At 37.2% G+C, this 21,505-nt stretch overlaps 1 protein-coding gene across 1 annotated transcript in view; it reads right to left on the bottom strand.

The window, feature by feature from the left end:
* Positions 1-19,922, bottom strand: part of LOC118259429 (sodium channel protein type 1 subunit alpha) — a 66,321-nt gene extending 46,399 nt beyond the window's left edge. Inside the window, exons 1-6 of the mRNA XM_035568949.1 lie at positions 19,656-19,922; positions 11,951-12,069; positions 7,684-7,773; positions 6,715-6,843; positions 5,916-6,007; positions 4,737-5,009 (exon numbers count right to left, since the gene is read on the bottom strand). Coding sequence (XP_035424842.1) covers positions 4,737-5,009; positions 5,916-6,007; positions 6,715-6,843; positions 7,684-7,773; positions 11,951-12,069; positions 19,656-19,922 — 970 coding nt within the window. The remainder of the gene's footprint in view (positions 1-4,736; positions 5,010-5,915; positions 6,008-6,714; positions 6,844-7,683; positions 7,774-11,950; positions 12,070-19,655) is intronic.
* Positions 19,923-21,505: the final 1,583 nt, after the last annotated feature.

The following is a 21,505-nucleotide window of genomic DNA, read 5'->3' as shown; positions in this document are numbered from 1 at the left end:
TGCTGACCACAGCTGACCTATATGAAAGAAACCTTATTCTGCATGATGTCAGCTAATCATGATTAAAACATGCTGGAATATAACAGCTGGTTGGGAATAATGCAAACCAGACTGGATAGAGTATACATGGGGCAGTCAGTCGCAATCAGCACTGCTGCAGCTGAGCTGAACTGGTGAAATAGGGCTTGTGTTAAAGTTCTGGGGTTTATCCAAGATATGCCATGGAGCATGGTGGTCTTGCCAGCTCCACAGGCAATAGCCACACGGGCTTTCTCTGAATACTCTGGTACAACCATGTTTTTCAGGATGGCAGATACAAATGCTCAAAATAGCAGAACAGGAAATTTTTTAAAACAACTCAGGCTGAATGGCATAAGCCCCTAATAGATGCAAAATTCAGAAAGGTATTTTGCCAATGTAATGTGAAAAGTTTCTCACTAAATTCAAGACATATGGTTGGCTTCATTTTCTTTGACTGGGAAATATGAAAAAATCCCTGATGGGCAAATACTTCACTTTAAGGGAATTTACAGTTGGCTGCATAACCTTAGGGTAATGACTGAGCATAACTGTTATTACATAAAATAGATACTGAGATGTTTCACACTGACTGCTTCCTAAGTGAATAGTTGTGAGCCAGACCCAGTACATAGGACAAAGATGAAACCTTTGTGAAACCCAGCACAAACAAGTAGGAGCCTTGCAGTTCTTGCAAAATCATATGGCACCTGATAAGCAGGAGGTTTACGTAAGAAGCATTTGCAACACTGGATCAGAAACAAACTCGTGTGGTGGGGTCAGCACTTACAAACCCTTCAATTTCCACTAATGATACTGCACTGGGACATTTGGGAGACCACCTGGGCTGGCCCTCAGGCTCTCCCCCACCCTTCTGCCAGACTCTAGGCACACGCCAGGGGCTCTGTTCATTGCCAACTACAGCTCCTTTCTGCTCCTTTCAAATTACTGAGCAGGGGACTTGTCTTCTCTACCAGCCTCAGTCTCTGAGAGATCCACACCATTTACTTCATTTAGGCTGTTTCCATCTATTTCTGAGAAGACTCACTGGCAATATGTTTAAGATGAACTAAACATCTTCATTTAAGAAATTAAAAGCACTAAAAGAAAATACATTTTTTCTTAAGCCATTTAAAAAGTTAAGAAAATGCAGAGGCAAAAAGAAAATAGATATTTCAACTCAATTACATGGAAAGAAAGAACAGAGCTGGCACAGGGACATTCCAGGAGATTTTGCTAAGCCAAAATATTTTGATCTCATGGACTTGAGCTGCAAAGTACAGCAGAAGAGTAGATAATGTGAACATCACTTGAATAATTCTATAAGAAGCAATGATGGATTTCAGAATTACTCTTGCAGTCTCCCCTCTGTGTACCACAGCATATCTTGAAACAAATATGCTATCTAGGAAATAATAATTAATAACTGAAGAATGTGTTTCATTAGTCAGTGCAAGATTTATTTCCCAGAAAAAAATTGCTTATCGCAAACTTGGCAAGATAAATGGATTTAGCATTAAGTTTATCAGATTTGATATCTCAGAAAAAGAACGGGGAAAAAAAATAATGTTTGGCTCACTAATGCCAGCAGTGCTTACATAAAGTATCTCTTAAATGGCATTTCTGAAAATGACCTCAAGGGAAAACTTAGGGCTTATGTACCCTATTTTTGCATAACATACACAACTATTGGAATAAAAAAATGTAGTATTCCTGTGAGACAGTGCCACTGTACTTCTCTGAGCTCCAGGTAACACTCTTTTTACTGAAGAAGAAGACAACTGAAACTAGACTTAAGTGGACCTAGTGTAAGAACCATTTCTGTATTCCATCTGCCCACCCAGAAAAAGAGAACAGGAAGCTGTGAGAAGATCATTTTTCTTTGTGAAACTGCCTGTAAGCAAGGACAAGCTTATTAACTTCATAGTAAGACTCATAATTTCATAATAGATTTGAACTTGTGTGTAAATACAGAAAAGGTTGAAGCAGCTATTCATTAAAGTATATTCTGTAACTAATGCAGCATGATTTTTCAGGATCTTCAGGTCTCCTTGAAGTCAAATGAAATCAGAGATTGAGTTTATAGATTGTTAAAAAACATCCAAACACCCCCCCCCCCCAAAAAAAAAAACCACAGAAAACTAAGTTTGACCTTGAAGACCTTACTTAACCTTTGTTGTACACCGTATCATGGGATCTCTCTGAATTCAAGTGTTTAAGTAAAGTGAATTTGACAAAAAGATTACATCTTGACTTAAGAAATTATGATGGAAATCAATCACAGTCATTGATCGAGTGTGTGATCATGGTTAGAATTATTTCTGTTTGAAATTTGTCTGTCTTTGACTTACAGGTATTGAACCCATTATATCTTTGCCTGCTAGATCAAAGGTATGTCTATGATGAAATTTCTGTTCCCCATGAGGTTTTTTTCAACTGTAATCAAATCACCCCTTAAACCTTCTCTTTGATATGTTAAGTAGGTTGAGCTCCTGGTCTATCTTGGTATAAAGCATGTTTTCCAACCCTTTAATCATTCTACTCTTTTCTGCACATTCTCCATTTTTTTAACATTCCATCTAAATTGAACTTTTTATACTATTCCAGTGGTGCTAAATACAGGGGTAACACTGCCTCCTAGTCAATAATTTTTTTATGCAAACAGGATACTATTTAGCTTTTTGGCTGTAGAGTTTTAGTTTTAATTTTTCAGAGTCCTGGCTGCTCCAAAGCATCTTAGGTGCTTTGCTGAAGGCCTTCCAACTGCATTTCTATATCTTGCCTTTGTTGCAGCTCTGCAACACTTCATGCAAGCTGCTTTGACAGTGCTTTGCAGAGCCTCTGTGGCACTATTTTTCCTTTGTTCTCCTGCTGTTTTTTTTAATGTGTTTTTATTCATGGTTAGTACCTGTTAACACTGTTGCTACAGCAGGTACTCATGGGAAGCAATTGTCCCTGTGTGAGAACCACCCCTCTTCTCCCCAGCCTATTCTTGCTTGTAGCTTTTGGTTTATATTAGGTGACCTAATAACATGCATGTATGAGCATAAAAATGAACCAGCCATGCAGCACCTGCCCTGATCAAAAGCGTGTTCCAATTAGTGCTAATAGCTCTGTAAGCAGGAAAAACATCTAGGGAGTTAGAGCAGATCCTAATCAAAAAAATATATGGTTACTATGGCAAAAGTATTATGTGGCAATCACCCTGCACTAGAAAGGACACCCAGGGGAGGAGACTCACCTGGGAACCCCAACACTTCTCTTCACAGCTGTCCACTGTTTTCAGTTTTCCCTTTCCCTCTCCCTTTTCTTTTTCTCTCTCCCATTCAGTTCTTTCACTGTTAAGAGACGATGTATGCCACCAGCTACAGTCTGGTGCATGTGAACCTGTCTCGACATGAATTGTCCAACACTGATATTTAGGACAGGGAACTTAGGTTTGCAGTCTCACATTTAACTGTGCTGAAGTACATTTGTTTGTCTATTCTCAGTTTGCCAAACGGCTCTGTATCAGCAGAACTGTTTAGAAAATTGTATGATGGGAATTTATCAAAATGGAAAAATGCATCAAAATGTGTTCTGAGGAGGTTTCTCTGAGTTTTCCACTACTGAAGAATTTAACTAATCTAGAGGATGGAAGTCTGCTTGTCAAATCTGCGCATGATACTGATCTCATAAGGGTGGCAGGTAAGTTTGAGGAAGATGGCAACATTTAAAAGATTCAGGACAGTTGGGGAGATGGTCAGTAAAAATAGGGTGCTATTCAGGCTGGAACAATGATCTGTGCAAATACAAAGTGGGAACCTAATAAGGTTAATGCCTGTAAAAGATTCGGGAGACAGGTAGACCACAGGCTAAACATGATTTAATGATGTTGCAATTGTAAACAAAGGCAAGCACTAGCCTAGAATATACAAAGCGGAAGTATAAATTACTATGTGCAATTCTTCTCCTTTTAGCAATCTGATCCACTTAGCAGGCCTCATGTGGAGGTGAAAAGCCTGGATGCGGGTACTGCACTTTTATAAAGAATGTTTATGAACAAGAAAGGATCCAGAAGAGAGATCTAGGTCTAGGAAATAAATCCTAGGAGAAAAGGGTGATAGAAAAAAGACTGAAAGAGGAGAGAACAGGGCATGGCAACATGAAAATAGTCTCTGAATACCTTTGAGACATTGATTAATGATGGGGAATAATTTGTTTTCAGGCCTGTGGTGAATTTGATAAGAACAATTAGCTTAGATTGCAGCAGAAAGATTTATGTTAGACCTTAAATAAACCTTTTTAATAATGAGGACAGAGAAGCACAAGAATGGATATATGGTGGTAATACTGAGGACTCCTTTTCTGGATTCCTCACTGGATGTCAGAACTCTGTCATCTGTCAGAAATGACACAGTAGTCTATTCTGAATTTGTTTTGGGGTATGGGGATATAAAATGCTTAAGACTATTCTTTTAGGAACTCATTGGGACCTCTGACTATCCCAGGGAAAGTGTGGATTTCGCAGAGAGATCTGAGAAAAAGCTGTATCAACAAGAGAGACCATGCTCTTCCTTCCCTCTTCCCTGCCAGCCACTGGAGCAGGTTGATGAGAAAGAGGATATACCACTAACTAAATCCTTTCTAACTAAAGGTATCTTTCTTCCTTCTCCTTCTTTCTAAGAACTGAGTCAGCCACAGAACATTTGAATAAGAATTATGCTGACGATACTTACTTTCATCCTCAATGTACCCCTTCCAGTCAAATGGAGCCACTGTTGAATTAACCAGTGTACCATTTTCACCAATGGTGCTGTTGAGCTGGGAAGTAATATTTGTTTCCAGAGTAAAATTTTCTGGAGGCCACTGCAGGCATTTATTCCTCAAGTTGCCCATGAACAGCTGCAGCCCTATTAGTGCAAATACACTCAGACAAAACACAGTCAGGATCATAACATCTGAGAGCTTCTTCACAGACTGAATTAGGGCTCCCACGATAGTCTTCAAGCCTGTAAATGTAAAGGAATTTTTATTCTGATATTCAAAATATTTTTAAAGCATAAAAATGACGTCTCCTAGTAAAGTTATAGATTTCATGCAAAAGCCCAAGTAAATGACTGTAATGTCTGTGAAATAACACTTTTGTGAAGAGCTTTTTCACTTGTGAAGATGAATAAATAGCTGAAGTTCATGTTCATTTGAAACTGTGAATGGAATGAATTGCATATATTTCAAAATACTTGTTTTAATACTAAAACAAGTGACTTTGTTATTCATGCTGTACGTGAATCTCACATAGGTCTTCTTTTTTTTTTTTTGTCAATATCTCTTGCCCCCAAACCTTTGCCATTAACAGTTTTATAACATACTAGATTTAGAATACAGTACTAAAGATCCTGTTTATCAAGAAATTCTATCAAAATTTAATGCTATAAAACTGGAGATGGTTTGGAAAATTGCAGAATTTTAAGATAATAAATCCCCCATGCAACGCCCATGCTATTCTTTATTATCTTATTCCTTTATCTTCATTACTAAATCAACATTTAAAACAGTTCTATTTTACAGACTCAAAGATTCACAACAAGTACCACATAACATCATATAGGTAAAATACACATGGGTAAGAAAACTTCAGGGTAACTGATATTTGTTGAATGTGGAGAAGAAAGCTTGACATCGTAAGATGCAAACCACACACGCTGTGTACTGCAATGTCTCATGCAAGAATCTGTTAAACTCAAAGGCTGATTTCAAAAGGAAAGAGCTCATGTTAAAAAGCAATGAATCAGATCTCAGTGAATTCCAATATCTTCTGATTCCTGCTTTTTTTTGTGGAAAAAAATAAGGCTTATGTTTAAAAAATATGAATTTAGTGAATTAAATTCAGCCTCAGTGTTTAACCTAGCTCTCACCTGGAATGACTGATATTGTTTTCAAAGCTCGGAGAACTCTGAATGTTCTCAACGCTGAGACATTGCCCAGGTCCACAAATTCTGTCACATATCTGTAATAGGGGAGTTCACACACAAACACAATGACAGGATAAAAAGGAACAGTTGGGAGGTACAAGGGGCCTAACACCTTACACCAGTTACTTCTTACCTGGGATTACAGAAATAGTTTTCAAAGCTCTCAATACTCTGAAAGTTCGAAGAGCTGAAACATTGCCTAGGTTTACAAATTCTGTTACATACCTGTAGGATTAAATCACAGTTATTCAGAATTTAGGCAAAGTTTATGCTACTTACTTGGGTCTTTCATCAAGACCGTTTTGGCGTTTTTAGCAAAAAAATTAAATAGCAACAGTCAGAGGTTTACCTTTCACTGCAGTTTGCCTTGTGTTAATATGCTTTCAGAGCCTTCAGTTAAGTTAAATGTCTCTGAAGTGAATCACAGTGATTTAACTTTGAAAGCCTAAATTTTATCTAGACTAGATTGGTAAATTTGTAGAATGAAGTCAAAGGGATGCTCCTTTTCTGCTCAGAGGAAAAAATGCAGGACATGAAATTAGCCTCTCTAATACTAACTGGACTAATGGCTTCTGCAGTATTTATGTTTACATCAAAATATGCATATCAGAATGTGAAAAATGTTTTAGATAAAGTAAATCCGTACAAGAATTTCCATTTGACAAAATTGATATGTATTGATACTAATTTCATGCCCTTTTTGGCCTTCACTTTCAGAAAAAAACAAAAAACAAACACTTACGCAAAGGTAATGACAGTGAAATCGAGCCAGTTCCATGGATCTCGAAGAAAAGTAAAATCTTCTAAGCAAAAGCCCCTTGCAATGATTTTTATGAGTGACTCAAACGTGTATATTCCAGTGAACGTATACCTGGAAAATATTAGAAAATTTAATTGAAGTAAGTAACAACGTTTTATATCTGCATTCTGCTAGAAATCTTAAGATCAAATGAAGGATTTTTTTAAATTTCAAAACTGGAAAAGAAAGCAGTAAATAAGCAGTTTCTTCGAAAATACATTATATTCATTGTACATATTTATGTATTTATATGCATTAGTTGTGACATGTTGACATGTTCAGGACAGTGGTCCTGATCTTGTGCATAAATCAAAAGAAATAAAACTACCAAATAAATGACATATATTAAAAATTTATCTGTGACACAGTTTAAAATTATACAATGCTGGATGTGTTACTGTAACCCAAGAATGTTTTGAGCGTAAGATACTGGATACTGTCAGAATCACTAACATCTAAACCATCTAGTATAAAGTCTAGAAAAGGAAGAATACAATCATGCACTGAAGTCTTACTTTAGGAATACTTTTGCTTAAATGCTGTCCTTAATTGACATCTACAAATCGACTGCCATGGTTCTGCTATTAATGCAGTGGTGTAAAAATGTGGGGTAGATGCTAAACCATGAAGAGAACATGATGAAGAGATGAAGAGAAGATGCTAAAACATGAGAGAACTAGTAGAATCCAAGTACAACATCTGTAAATAACTTTCATTTTTCTTTTTTTTTTTTTCCTACCCAAATGTTCTCCCAGATGGAGTTTTGAATAATTATTCAACATTTCTATGTAGTTGAGAGAGGAAATAGTATCTCATGATATTTCCAGGCAGAACACATGACTGCAGTTACTGGTATATTGTCTCCCTGAGGAACTGAGACATGGCTATCTTTAAATAATATATGCAACTTACTCCACATTCTTTGTCCAGTCCGGAGGGTTACTCATGGTCATAAATACACAGTTGGTCAAAATAGTGCACATGATAAGCATGCTGAATAATGTAGATAATAGTTAAGGAAAACACAATAGTAATACATGCAATATCATATCACCCATCCATCTTAAGTACAGCAAAATATTGCCATTTATACTAGCCTGAGTAGGTCAAAAACTGAATCAAAATAGCCACATGAGGGCAGCAAAAAATAAGCAATACAACACATTTTTGCCAAACGGTTAATTTTTCCTCTAGTCAACTCTCTAAATGATGTGTTTAAAAATAGTTGCAACAGAAGCTAGTTTAAACTAAAGAAAGCAGTTTACAGACACATAACTTGTATATAAGAGACCATAATTTTAAAATGTCTTTTACAAAATTAAGTGGATAGTATTTTGTGGTTTGAGGTGTATTTTCATACTTTTTCATACTTTGGGTAAAACCCAAACAACAACAACAACAAAAACTAAAAATAACCCACATAAGCTTCACTACAGGTGAAAGAGGAATAGGAGAAGTAAGAGCTCAGCCTAAATTTTACAGAAGAATGGTGCTAGCATTAAGATCATTGCTTAAAGCTGCTGAACCATTCCAAATTGAACATATTTTTTGAGTCAATATTGAAATCACAGGGAAGGATTTACCTTCCTGATTCGCATAGATATGCTGGTGACCTTTGTCTAAATTGCCGAACAAGCAGTGAACACTGTGATATCTTTATTTAAGTGACTTAACTCATGTTGAAGATCATGTTGCCATACAAGCTCTGAATAGTAAAAATCACTGTTCCGTGGCTTAGAATAATTAATTACGATGCCCTGAAGTGCTTGTCCGCACAATCCACAGACAGTATTCAAGATTCTGAATTAACATAGTTGGGAAATTCCATTATAGAAAGAGGGTTCATTTTGGTAGTGGAAAAATTTGGAGATACCTGTCTGTAGTTTCAGTTGTCTCATAAAACAAAGTACATAAAATGTAATTGGATATATAATACTCTGGTAAATAAAAAACAGTATTCTTACTTTAGGGATGTTCTTAAGAATAATGTATCAGTAATTACTATGTGAAAAAAATAACAGAAACCTCACATGAATTGGTGGAATAAATACTATCCATTCAGATTATATTTTTGGTGCTAAACACATATGTTTGATACTGAACTAAAAAGAAGGATGTCATGATTCTTACAGGGCTAGACAAAAAAACTCTACCACCATATATATCACATACCACAAAAACTAATTTAAAATAATGTTAAGTCACGAATGGCTGGCATTCAAAAGTCAGGCATCAGACTAGAGAGGGCTCTATATAACTCATCTGGTGGACAGGGTGGACAATGCTCTCTGAACAAACCAGAAATGTGCAACAAATTAGATTTGCCTGTAGGATCTCTTCCTTCTTCATCCTATATCCTCCAGGTATGTAGCAAATGAAGTACCTTCAAAAATTATTCACTGAATCCTTACGAATTCCAAGAACAAAGTTGGGAGATAATCTTAGCAGTTAAAGCATTTGAATGTCCTCTTAGGAGAGCTGCAGTTCTAGCCCTGTGTAGTGTATTATGTGTTTACAGCTATCTGTCATTCATAGCAAAGGCCACAGGCAGGTTTTTGCATGTCGCTCACTCTCTGTACATAACTCGCCATGTGTGTGCGCTGCATGGCCAAAGTGCTATTCTCTCTCAAAACAAATATACTTTGAAATCTTAACTCTCGCCAGGCTTTCTCACATTTGAATCTCCGATGTAACTGGTACATTCAATGTCTGTGCCTCTCTTCCCTCTTCTACATTTGGAGTGTTTGACTTATTACCTCAACCTTCCCTTAATTTAGTATTTTATGTTGTATAAGAATTTAACTATACACATACGTAAACAATTCTGATTTATGGTGGCTTCTTCATGGAAATGTACTGTATTTTTCACACTGCTCTTATACAAGCAAGGATTAGGTTTAGAGCCACTGCACAGCCTTGCGCTAATCAGTTACTGCAGCAACTGAAGTCTCCTATCAGCTGTGTGGACTTTTTGGGAAATGGAGATTGGAAAAAATAGATATTACCCACTGGTTTCACAGACAGCTGCTGGCAGTCAGGAAACGCTGAGTAACACAGTAATTTCACTTTGCAGAGGCTATCATAGGGGTACTTTGCAAGGTACCACTTTTTCATTTGAGCATCTCCTTGTTCCTTTCTAACACTCCTTGCACTCTGCAGTTCCAGACACTGCTGCCTGCCTTCTTTGTCTGCTCACCTCCCCCACCTATTCTAACCTTTTAATCCTTTCCTATTCATTGCAAAAGTCTGGCCATCCTCCAGCACTCTTGCATTGCCCTCTCAGTTGCACATTCTACGTTGAGTTGAGTCAGGCAGGCAAGAAGGGAGGAATAAAAAAGGTGAAATACCAGGAGGTGAGTCAGCAGAGAAATTCATGCTGTTACCACTTCCTGTGTTTGGTATTACAATAAGTACCAACAGTGAGGAAGAACAATTGCAGAAGTCTCTGAACACTGGGGAGAGACACACTGTGCTTCTGTGCAGGGGCAGCAACATCTGACCGTGCGTGTGGGCACATGTGATCAGAGCACCATACACAGAGGTTCAGAGAATTTGGAGGACATGCAGATGGAGGTTCTCCAAGATGCGCCCATTTCACTATGCTCAAAACATATCTTTCGTGTTGAAAACAAAAGGCACAAATCTTTTACAGAGGCCACAATGCCAAGCCTTTGCCTCAAAACATCAGGGCAGAGGGATTATTGATTATTGATAAAAGTCACAAGATTATTAAAAATAGTAAGCCATACTACCCTCTAATCTTTTTCTTATAAACTAACCTTGACAAAATATGAACATCTGAAATCCAAACTTTATCATAGAACATATTAAGTGGTTAAACACATTAATAGTTGCAGTGTTTGCACTACACTGAACTAAAAAAAAAAAAAAAAAAAAAGAAAAAGGAAAAAACTATGCACCCATCCTTCTATTTAAGAGAAAATAAAAAATCTACTTTTATATTTAAGATAAAAATAGCTTCAATTTGTCAGTATTTGGCTGCATTTTCTCACCATCACCACCACAGTGTCCTCAGGTCTGTCAGGTCACTTACTGTCCCCAGCTGCTCCCTCACTCCTCTGCAGGCACTTTCCTTTCCTCCTCTCACTGCTTTAACTTCCAGAGAGCTCAGAGGTAAAGGTCTCATGAGCAGTCAGCCTTGTTTCTTACTCTTTCCCAAATGCCTACAAGACTCCACCAGCAGTCTCTAGAAACAGGACTTCTGCCTTTGGCTAAGTGTTCAACGTTAAAAGTTTTACTATCATATTCAAGTTTTCATTTGGTGGCTACTTTTCCCAGTCCTGGAGTTTTGCAAGAAAGTTGCAGCAAAACCTCACTGTCTAGAAACATGCATCAACTGTTATAAACATCAGGCACCAATCTCACATGCCAGACTAAAACCTTATCTCGTGCACTGTCCCATCAGTTATGGTCCCCCAATCTGTCCACCAGATGCACATACAAATACACTGCAAAGTACCTGCTGGACAGCTACCTATGCTTTCTGGCAGTGTATGAAATTTGGCAGAGGCATATGGTGCAACTGGGCAAGTTTGTGAGTGTGAGATTCAGCATGCCTGAAGCAGGCTTCCAGGCATGCTACTGCAACAGAGATTAAAGCTGTTTGCGTGGATGGCCTTAGAAAGACCCCTAAAAGGCAGGAAAAACTTAGACCTGAGATAGCTGTTTTTGAGCAGCTGTTTATTTACCTATTTGCCTGCAAAACTAAGAGCTTTTCTGGAATTTGTGAGCACAAACTGTTTTTTAATATACATATATATACATATATTATGGATAGGCTTCATAGCACAAAAAAGAGTCAGAAACATTTAATATTAAAGTTAATCTGAAGAAGCTTTTTCTGAAAAATTCTTGTAAATTCAAATTGTCTATAACAAGAATGTTTAAAAAAATGAAAAAGATTTGAAAATTAAAAGATCAGTGATTTATCAAATCCACCTGTAAATTTCAACAGCAGAAGTACTGAAATTCTACAGGATAGCTAAAATGTATCTATGTGATATATAGAAATTTCTTAGTATTTATAGAAACTTAACATAAGACAGACTGTAAAATAAAATTAAAAGCTTATGGAAAACTTTTATTTACAATGAAATAGAAAGAGATGTTTTTTCTTACTTTTTGTGTAACATTTTGAACCACCATTGAAAAAGGATATGAATGTACCAAAATTTTAATAGCTATTTTTCTAAGAGGATTGAAGGGAGTTAAAATGTACAGGGCAGAGGTGGCACTGAATCGGAAGATTGCCTTCCCTTTATTCAATACTATAAAGGTCTGAAAAAGAGGAAGAAAAGACATTTCATAAGACATTTTATATTCAATGTAAATGCTCATTTAAATACCTTTCCTAGTGACAATCACCAAAATTATAACTTTTTGAATAGCCAGTACACAAAAAAGACTCACTTTCAAAATAAAGCTTATTTCTGTACTTACCTGATGTACAAAAATATAATTTTAAATATAGAACATTTAATTCATTAACATTTCTATAATACTGCTTTGTTAAACATCCTCAGTATATGATATATTTACATGATCTGTTTCTTGTAAAAAAAGATGCAGAAACAATTAACTAAAATTATAATTGTAGTTATGGTTTCCCATCAAAAACTCTCTCTTCCTGTTCAAAATACCATAAACAGGGAAACGTTACCTGTGGATGTTAATGATGTGTTAATAAGAGAAATTTTTATACAAACTGATTTAGTAGACTGCCCATTCCTTCTCATTTTTTTTAAATTCTAGTCTGTTTCTTGGTCTTTGCACTAAAGAGAGAGGGAAATAGCAATAACACATCTAGCGATGACTAGGCAGAGCTCTGAGGACTGTGGACATCTGAATACACCTTACCAGAGGAGAACAAGAGACACATCCCAGATGACCTCTCTGCAAAATTGTGGTTTGAAGGTGTGAATCTTCCCCAGAACACAGAGAACTTGTTAAATTTAACAGCTAAAGAGCCTATCAAATTTAGAGAAACATGAAGGCATGCAAGCCTTACTTCAGAGAACTGATGATGACTTTGTGGGCCTAAAAGCTTGTATGTTTTTCTCAAATAAATCCATGGTCCAAATATGAATTACATGAATGCAAACCCTACAGACATTGCTTTGCTTACACTGCAGTCCATCATGGCTGCAACAACATTAACAATACAGCACTGGAAATGTGGACTGTCAGGTTTCTTTTTGATGCTCAAGTGCTCTTCAGCTGCAGGATCAATCAAAAGAGAACGAAAAACACTGCAGAGGGAAGGATCAGTAAGTTGGAGGAGACCTGCATGCCGTGGAAGGGATGATGCAAGGATTATGGCCTAAATGCAAACACAGTTACAGGTATTGAAGAATCTGGCAAAGAAAAATGTCTAAAATTGCTTTTTATGTTTTGTCAGAGTTGTACATTTCTTGGATAAACTATGATAAAGCCTCCTTTTTATCATTACGTTGCTGAAGAAGTGAGCTGTAAACTAGGATGCCAGTGGAAATGTGGGAAAGGATATGTTGATCTTTTTTGGTGTCTGTGAGGTCAAGTGCCACTTCAAGACCATGAGCAAGTGGACTACAAAACTATTTCTGGGAAGGCCATTACACCGAGAAAATATGCCAAAGAGGTTCAAGAAGGATGATTCTTTAGTCTGCTTATATTTGGGAAGCTTAGTATTTATGGACTGTGAAGTACAGATACCAATCTCTAGGAGCACCCAGAAGATGGAGGGAGATGAGGGTTTCTAACAGTCTGTGGTGGGTACCAAGTACTGAAAGCAGAGGAGGAGTCAGGGATAATCCCTGAGGAAAAGTTAGCCCAACTTGCTGGCTTCTTCCCTGAGCTGACTCTCTGTCCTGGGTCTGCACAGCACACTTTCAAATAAAGACCAAATCCCTTAATAGTGAGGGTCCTTAATACTGAGACTTCACAAGCACAAGCTCAAAATCTGTAGGAAAGATGTAAGAGGTGTATTTTTTTTTCTCTGCTTCTGCACAGAAATGGAGAATCTGCATATGGAACTGACAGCAATGGGATAAAGCTCGAGCTAACATTCCTAAATTATATTTCCAGTTACAGATAACAACGACCTTTCAAGGGTAATGGCGGTTGACCTTAACTGAAGATTTCATTTTAAATATTGAAGCAATCAAGCAGATGAATAATGTTCTTTGGTACAATGTTCTGAGTGGAGGCAAGTTTCCCTTCTCAGGTCCATCCCTGGCCCCCAGACCTCACAGCTCGCACTCCCAGCTTCTGTAGCTATGAGGTAGTTGACAAAAAACTCTAAAAATCACACTCCCTACCAACTTTGCATCTAAAACTACACCACCTACATTTAGTCAACCTACATCTTTTTAAAAATCTTTGAACACAAGCGTATTAAACATACATCTCTTTTCTAACATGTCTTATGGAAAATAACAGCATGCTGGCACTGCTCCAGTTTCAGTCGGAAGCTGCTGCTATTTTAGCTGTTCTACTTTCTGCTGCCCTGCATAAGCAGAACCAACAAGCCTTAAATTTCCCATCTCAGTTCTGATTCTTCACCCAAAACATCTCTGTGATGGGAGCCTTGAGAATGACTCTGTTGGTCCTCGGACTTGTAGCCTCAAACATGAACTAAAATTGTATCTCATCTCTGAAGGAGAATTTTCCTGAAACATGCAGGTAACAGCTAACAGCCAATCCCTGTGTAAGCTTCCCTAGTGAGCCTGCGATATGGCACCCCAGTCCCAGCCCAGATGGAAGCCAGTGTGTAGGCATCGTGGATGAACATGAAACATTGCACCGAAAGCTGTCAGGACAAAGCAGGCATATACTGAGAAAAGCTAAATAAATTCTAAATAAATTATAAGACTAATATTCAGGATTATGTATACTTTCCAGGGCTTAGGTTTTATAAAGTGCTTTAATGATTTTATAAAGGCAGACACTGCTCACACTCAAAGTATGCCAGTGTGGATATTAATTCAGTGAAATCGCTAAAGAGAAGTGTCCAATTTGCAGGTTTTGTGTCTGTAACCTGGGTCCCAGCTCTGTAACTTCTGTCATATTTGATCTGAACCCAGACACTGCATTCTTTGCAGGGCAAAGAAGGAGGAAGAGTATTTTGACAAGACGCAGCTAAGAGGGAAGAATCCACGCTGAACAAAGACATAGCCTCTGAGAACCTCTCAGGACAGAGAGTTCTTTAAACCTTATTTCTCCTTTCCTTCCTCCTGGTTGACTTTAAAAGTAGTTTCTGGAAGGCTGAGTGCTAATGCATTGCACTTCCACTTCCCACGGTTAGATAAACACCATCTAAAAACTCATAGCACCTTCTGAAAGGCAAGTGGTGACATATTGTTGTGCTGGTAACTTAGATTCACAGCAAATGGTTTCCTGGGGAAAGCCCTAGGGACAGCTAGAACAAAAGACTCGTGGCATATTTGAAATTGGCATTTTCTTGTTTTGTTTTTATCTTTTCAAACAATTTTATTCTAGCTAGACCTTATTTTTTTGCTTTGCTAGAACTTTTCAATTCAAAATTATTTCACTTAAAGCCATCAACAATATCTAAAATCACTAGTGCTTTCAGCTTTTCTGATGTAATGAAGTTATGTAAAGTGATTTTACAGGCTCTTTTTGATTCTGCAAGCCAAGACAAGTCTGGGAATCCCAGGAGCTAGTGGTTTGATCACATTAGGTGACTGGCATCAATCAACATCCTTCTGGCAAGAGGCAGGGCATGCAGTGGCAATCAACAGCAATGCTAAATCTACATTATAGAAGGAGGAAAGTGAAGTAATTCCCATTTAATTCCAACTATCATTTCCCTCCTCTTTAATGTGTCAGCCTAGCTTCAAGACAAAATAGCCAGCCCTTAAAGTAGGGAACTAAGTGGACCAGATTTTGATGCATGCCTGCAGGTCGGGATCTTCAGGGATTCCAGCTGATCTTTTCTCTATAGATAGCAGTGTGAACTTCCTTGATCCTTTGTGATGGCAGCTTGAGCATGGACAGGCAGTCACCATTGTATCAGGAACACACAGATTTGCTCTTAAACAGAAGAGGAATGTAAAAAGCAGGTAAAATCCAGGTTCATTTTTACTCCGTTTTAGACAAAGTAAAGAGTATTGCAATGACTTAGAATGCTAAATTTAACAGTTCTAACAATAGGCATTACTGAGCAACATGGTCAATAGCATTTCATTATAATAAAATCATAAGAATATAAGAACAGGTATTATATTATAATAGAAGAATTATGTTCCCAGGGTACAGTTGCTCACATTCAGGCTATCTGGAATACAGTGTAAATCTATACTACTATCAGGTGTGTGACTTTGCTATAATAGGCTGTTCTGTTGTCAAACAGAGGTCATCTGTTTTGACAGATTTTTTTGCTTTTGCCTTTCAGCTTCAAATTAATATTGGGCATGAATACATCCTCTTTGGTTGTAGGTTTTACATACCCAAACAGAATGCTAGCACACCTATCTGTTTATTTCTCTTAACAGGTTTTCCCGTTTCTAACCCAATGTTTCTAACCTTATCCAAAAATTAAGGCTCTCATACCAGCTCAACACAGTTATTTATTCCTGTCTAAATGTGGATTAACCTATATAAAATCATGACATGTACAAACCTATTGCTTAAGAAAAGAGTCCCAACGATGAAATGTGAAACATTCTAGATGCTTCAGATTTCAATGCATGAAAAAACAAAACAAAACAAAAACAAAACAAAAAACAGTGAATTTGTTCAATCGTGCTACAAAATTGAAAATTGCTATTGACACATTTGAACCTCGCTACTTTTACAGTGTAAGGAGGTGATCTGGAAGAATACATTTTCAAATGGGAGCTTTCAACATTAAGTAAGGAGGGACACTCATTTTTGAAAAAAACTCCACTGACATCAGAAAAAAAGTGGTGATTCCACACAAGATCCACTTTAGAACTTTTAGCAAGAGCTCAGCTCTGCTGGCCCATGATATCCTGAAAACAGGAAAAACAAACAAACAAAAAAACAACCAACAAACCAAAACCCAAGAAACAAACAAACAAAACCAACCAACCAAAAAAAAACAAAACACCACCACCCCCCACACCAAATTAGTGAGGGGGTTGCAATACGTTGGGGGGGTTGCAATATGAGGGGGTTGCAATATTATATGAGGCATATCATGGATGATTTCACTCCTGACTCAAATTTGGAATAAAGAAGAAATTCCTAAAATTCTTGTACAGCTAATTAGGCTTCCTAAAGAAGCAAGGTGAATGTGTTCATTAGCATAACCTGATCAAAGCTGTAGGTAACCATTTTTATACCCTATTTGAAAGTTTGGAAGCCAAACTTACATAGGTTCTGCAGATAAATCAGTTATTGTATATGCCGAGATCTTAACAAAGATGTGAAGCAACAGTGTCATCTGCTAATCCATACACTTGTCTTAAATCTTTCTTGCAAATACTTATTTTCCTTCATTCTGCAGTTTCTCTTTAGACCAATATAATTTCAGATAGATGCTTCCCCAGGCAGCAATTTATAATCTCTAACCATCAGGCAGCAGCTGTCAGACTGTTACATTGGCATAGTTTGTGCTGATCGACTCCTTGGCTTTACAAGATGGAATTCAGAGAAGGGTAAAAAGAAATCTGTAAAATGGTACGGAGGTGAATGCACTGAGCATTAAGAGTCTTTTGATTCTTCATGGAGATGTTCCCTACTGCTTCAGGCTTTTCTCAAACTATTTCTCCTTCTGAGGCTTGGAGGAGCATCAGCTGCTACCAAGACTCTCGAAAGACAAGTGAAACAAGACAAAAGTCTTTCCAGAATTCACATATAACTATGTAAGAAAATCCAGGAAGTAGGTATTTTAAAATCAAATTATTGATGTAAAATTGAAATAGCTGTTGGAATTTCTGTTAGGAAAATCTATTTTCCTTCTGTTGAAGGAAGGAGGAAGGGAGAAATTTCTAGTGGGTGAGAAAGTTTTGTCATGTCTTTGAATGAAAGATCTGTTTCTTTTCCTATACTATAGAAGATTGAAGCACATAGTGGAATGTGCATAGTGGAAGTGGATGTGCAGACCAGAACAAACAAGAAAATCCCAGCAGGAAGTACAGTATATGTTATTTGCCAATAAAATTTATTTAGTGTGCAAATTAAAAGATTCTTCCTTTCACATAGGCAAGATCTAGAAACTTGATTGAATATGTTCAGATAGTTTTGTTCCATTTCTTGCACCCTGTCAGACCTGCCTAATACAGTAGGTTTTCACCTCCATCCGTGAAAGGACTGAACAGGTCTTCAGTTTCTAAGGGCTCAAGAGACATACCTGTTGGTCATACCAAGCATGTCTTCCCCTGTGTAAGACACAGAAGACTGGTTGATTTGACTGTAAAGGTCCAGGATGCACTGTGGGCAGGTAGGGATATAATGATACACGATTTTTGTATCATAAACAGTCAGACACAATTAGTACAGAACTCCACAAGGCCTGCTTTTACAGAAACAGATCTTTTATCTTTGTAAAAGTAGAGCTGTGATTTAAAGATAAAACTTCATACACTGTGAATGGCAGATAAAGGCACTTTCAGAGGCATCAAATAATAAAGATAAAAATATTGTTCTTTCACATAGTATTTTCTCTCTTGTCAAAACACGACTCATAAATCACATAAAATTTAGCAAGCTAAAAGACACTTAGAATACAGCACATTGTGCAAATCAAAATAACTCCTGTCTTGATATTTATAGAGTTTTCATAACCACAGTATCTAATAATTAAAGTAGCACCCGAGCTAGCTATCACTATGAGCTGTAAAGCTTTTCTGCTGTACACAGGCTCTGTAACAGAATCATCCTGGAAGGACTGCAGAGCTGTTCAAGGCCAGTTACAACAGAAACTTTAAAAACAGCTTTACACTCTCCTTATGATATTTTCCACTTATCCTTGCGTTTCTCTGATTCCATATATTTCCCTAGAATTTGCTACCAAAGCAGAATCCTGGGACCAAAGTGTATTATAGATTGGTTCATGCTGTCAGTTTTAAATATAAAGAACCTCAGAGAAAGTGTGGCATATCTGTGTACTTCGTTTAAATAAGTCTTTACTTTTTTTTTTTTTTTAAGTTTGCAAAGTATTTCATTTATAATATATGCACTTTTCCGTACACACTATATTATTACACTTAGACTCCTTACATTTATTCAAAATCAAAGACTACTTACTATGTTTCAGTTTTGATGTTCATATAAATTCAATTATATCAAAGGATATAAATCTGTATAAATTTTGATGTAAACTAAAAGAAAACAATGAATGGTTAATAACCACTAAGGTTGATGGGTTCTGTCCTGCCACAGGGGGCAGTGGGCACTTTGCTACTGATTTAGAGATCAGTGTATAGGAGAATAGATTTAAATTCTATTTATTTATACCCTGCTATTGTTTAACCAAATTATACAGTCAGTCACCATGTTACATTTAGTGCCATTTGATTAATTCAATGTTAAAAACCATACTTTGTAAAACTCATCCTTCTGTAGAGGACTCATGCGTGAAGGCCACATGAGGGTAAATTTGTCCTAAAACATGCATTAGCTAAATCAACTTTGTATAACAAGATGTTAAATATTTATTTACCAACTTTCTGAAAGGTGGAATGTATATGTATCACTGGCATCTAACACTTTCTGCTATTGTATATCTAGTCCTTTTAACAAGGCTCAGCTGTTTCTGCATTATGAGAATGACATTTTCGTACATGGTTGTCAGTTAACAGATGAAGAAACAAACTATATTATCCACTGTAAGTAAATGAAATAAACATGATGAAGCTTTCCAAACATTGGCATATGAACAGGATTGATATTAGACTCACTTTTTTATTGATATAATATGGGTCCATGTCTTCCAAGGGCTCCGACACCATTCCTGGAGGTATGTCGCCATATATAAACGGAAGTGTTTTTCCTGCCTCCAAATCACTGTTTGGCTTTGGCCCATTTTCATCATCATTGTCTTTACGATCTTGTTTGGAATTCTTAGCTTTTTCTGCAGCAATACGTTGTTCAATAGCTGCAAGAGACTCTCTAGTGAAGTATTGGAAGCTGTCTGGTCCTGGTGGTACAAGCACTGGCTGCTCCATCTTTTCATCCTGCACATTTTAATTAGTATTTACTCTTCTGCATAGGAAAATTCTAAAAGAAAGCAGAAAATAAAATTTAAACAAACATGTTACAATCACTGAGTAAGAAAGATGTAACATTTATTTTGAAATGCTTTTGTTTATGCAATCTGTGCTTGTAGCCCAGAAGGCTGACTGTATTTTGGGCTGCATCAAAAGAAGCATGGCCAGCAGGGTGAGGGAGGTGTTTCTCCCCCTCTACTTCACTCTCATGAACCCCACCTGGAGTACTGCATTCGGCTCTGGGGCCCCCAGTCAAAGAATTACATGAACCTGTTTGAACAAGTCCAGAGGAGGGCCACAAGGATGATCAGTGGGCTGGAACGTCTCTCCTGTGGAAACAGGCTGAGGGAGTTGGGGTTGTTCAGCCTGCAAAAGAGAAGACTCTAGGAAGACTTTATAGTGGCCTTCCAGTACACCTAAAGGGGACCTACAGGAAAGCTGGGGAGGGACTCTTTGTCAGGGAGTATGGTGATAGGGCAAGGGAGAATGGTTTTAAAATAAAAAAGGGGAGATTTAGATTAGATATTAGAGAGAAATTCTTTACTCAGAGGGTGGTGAGGCCCTGAAACAGGTTGCCCAGAGAAGCTGTGGATGCCCCATCCCTGGAGGTGTTCAAGGCCAGGCTGGATGGGGTATTGAGCAACATGGTCTGTGGGAGGTGTCCCTGCCCATGGCAGGGGGGATGGAAATAAGTGATCTTTAAGGTCCCTTCCAACCCAAACCATTCTGTGATTCTGTGATACTATATTGGAATATTCAAAAATACAATATTGAAAATAATATAAAGAAAAATAAAATAAACAGTTTAGTTGATGATTTGACATTTGTAAAAGGCAATTATGTGGTTGTTACGCTATTTATGTAACCTGCAATAATTTCTCAGCTCTAGAACTGTAATGGTCTTTTTACTGTGAATTAAGCAAAAGCATGGTACTTAAGAACACACACATTATTTCCTCATAGCTGTAATAATCTTAAAATCCCCTCACACTTCTCCAGAATCAATCAGGATTACACTGGTAATTATAAGCAGCAGAGCTCATCACTATTAATGCAGAAATTTCCACTGAGTTCAGTAAGAGTAAACACACATTGTAGAATCATTTTATACTAAACAAATAAAATAAGCTCTGTATATTATATGAGGGACCAAAGTAGAGGTTCCAAGTAAATTTTTGTACAGTAGTGATTCTAGGTAAGAAGAACAGCAATGTCCAACTTTTACTTCAATGTAACTGTTACTGTATATCTGGTGCTTTATTCAGTAGCTGTAACTGAATAATTCTGGAAATATTCTAATATGTATTGTCTATACATTGCAGCTGAAAAAAATAAACCTGATGAGAGAAAAAAAAATCCTGTTAAAAATTACAGATCCGACATCTTTCATGCTGCTGAATAATTTTCTGATGACATCAGACATAGAGATGAAATGTGTATTTGGGCACACAGTGGAGTATATTCCTCATGCCTGAATATAAAGAGGTAACTTCACTCTCCACCCATTGCTGGGGTGCTTGAAAAATGATTAGTCAACCTTT

The sequence above is a fragment of the Cygnus atratus genome, chromosome 6 (assembly GCF_013377495.2).
Source record: "Cygnus atratus isolate AKBS03 ecotype Queensland, Australia chromosome 6, CAtr_DNAZoo_HiC_assembly, whole genome shotgun sequence".
NCBI lineage: Eukaryota > Metazoa > Chordata > Aves > Anseriformes > Anatidae > Cygnus > Cygnus atratus.
This window is presented reverse-complemented; position numbering and strand designations above follow the sequence as displayed.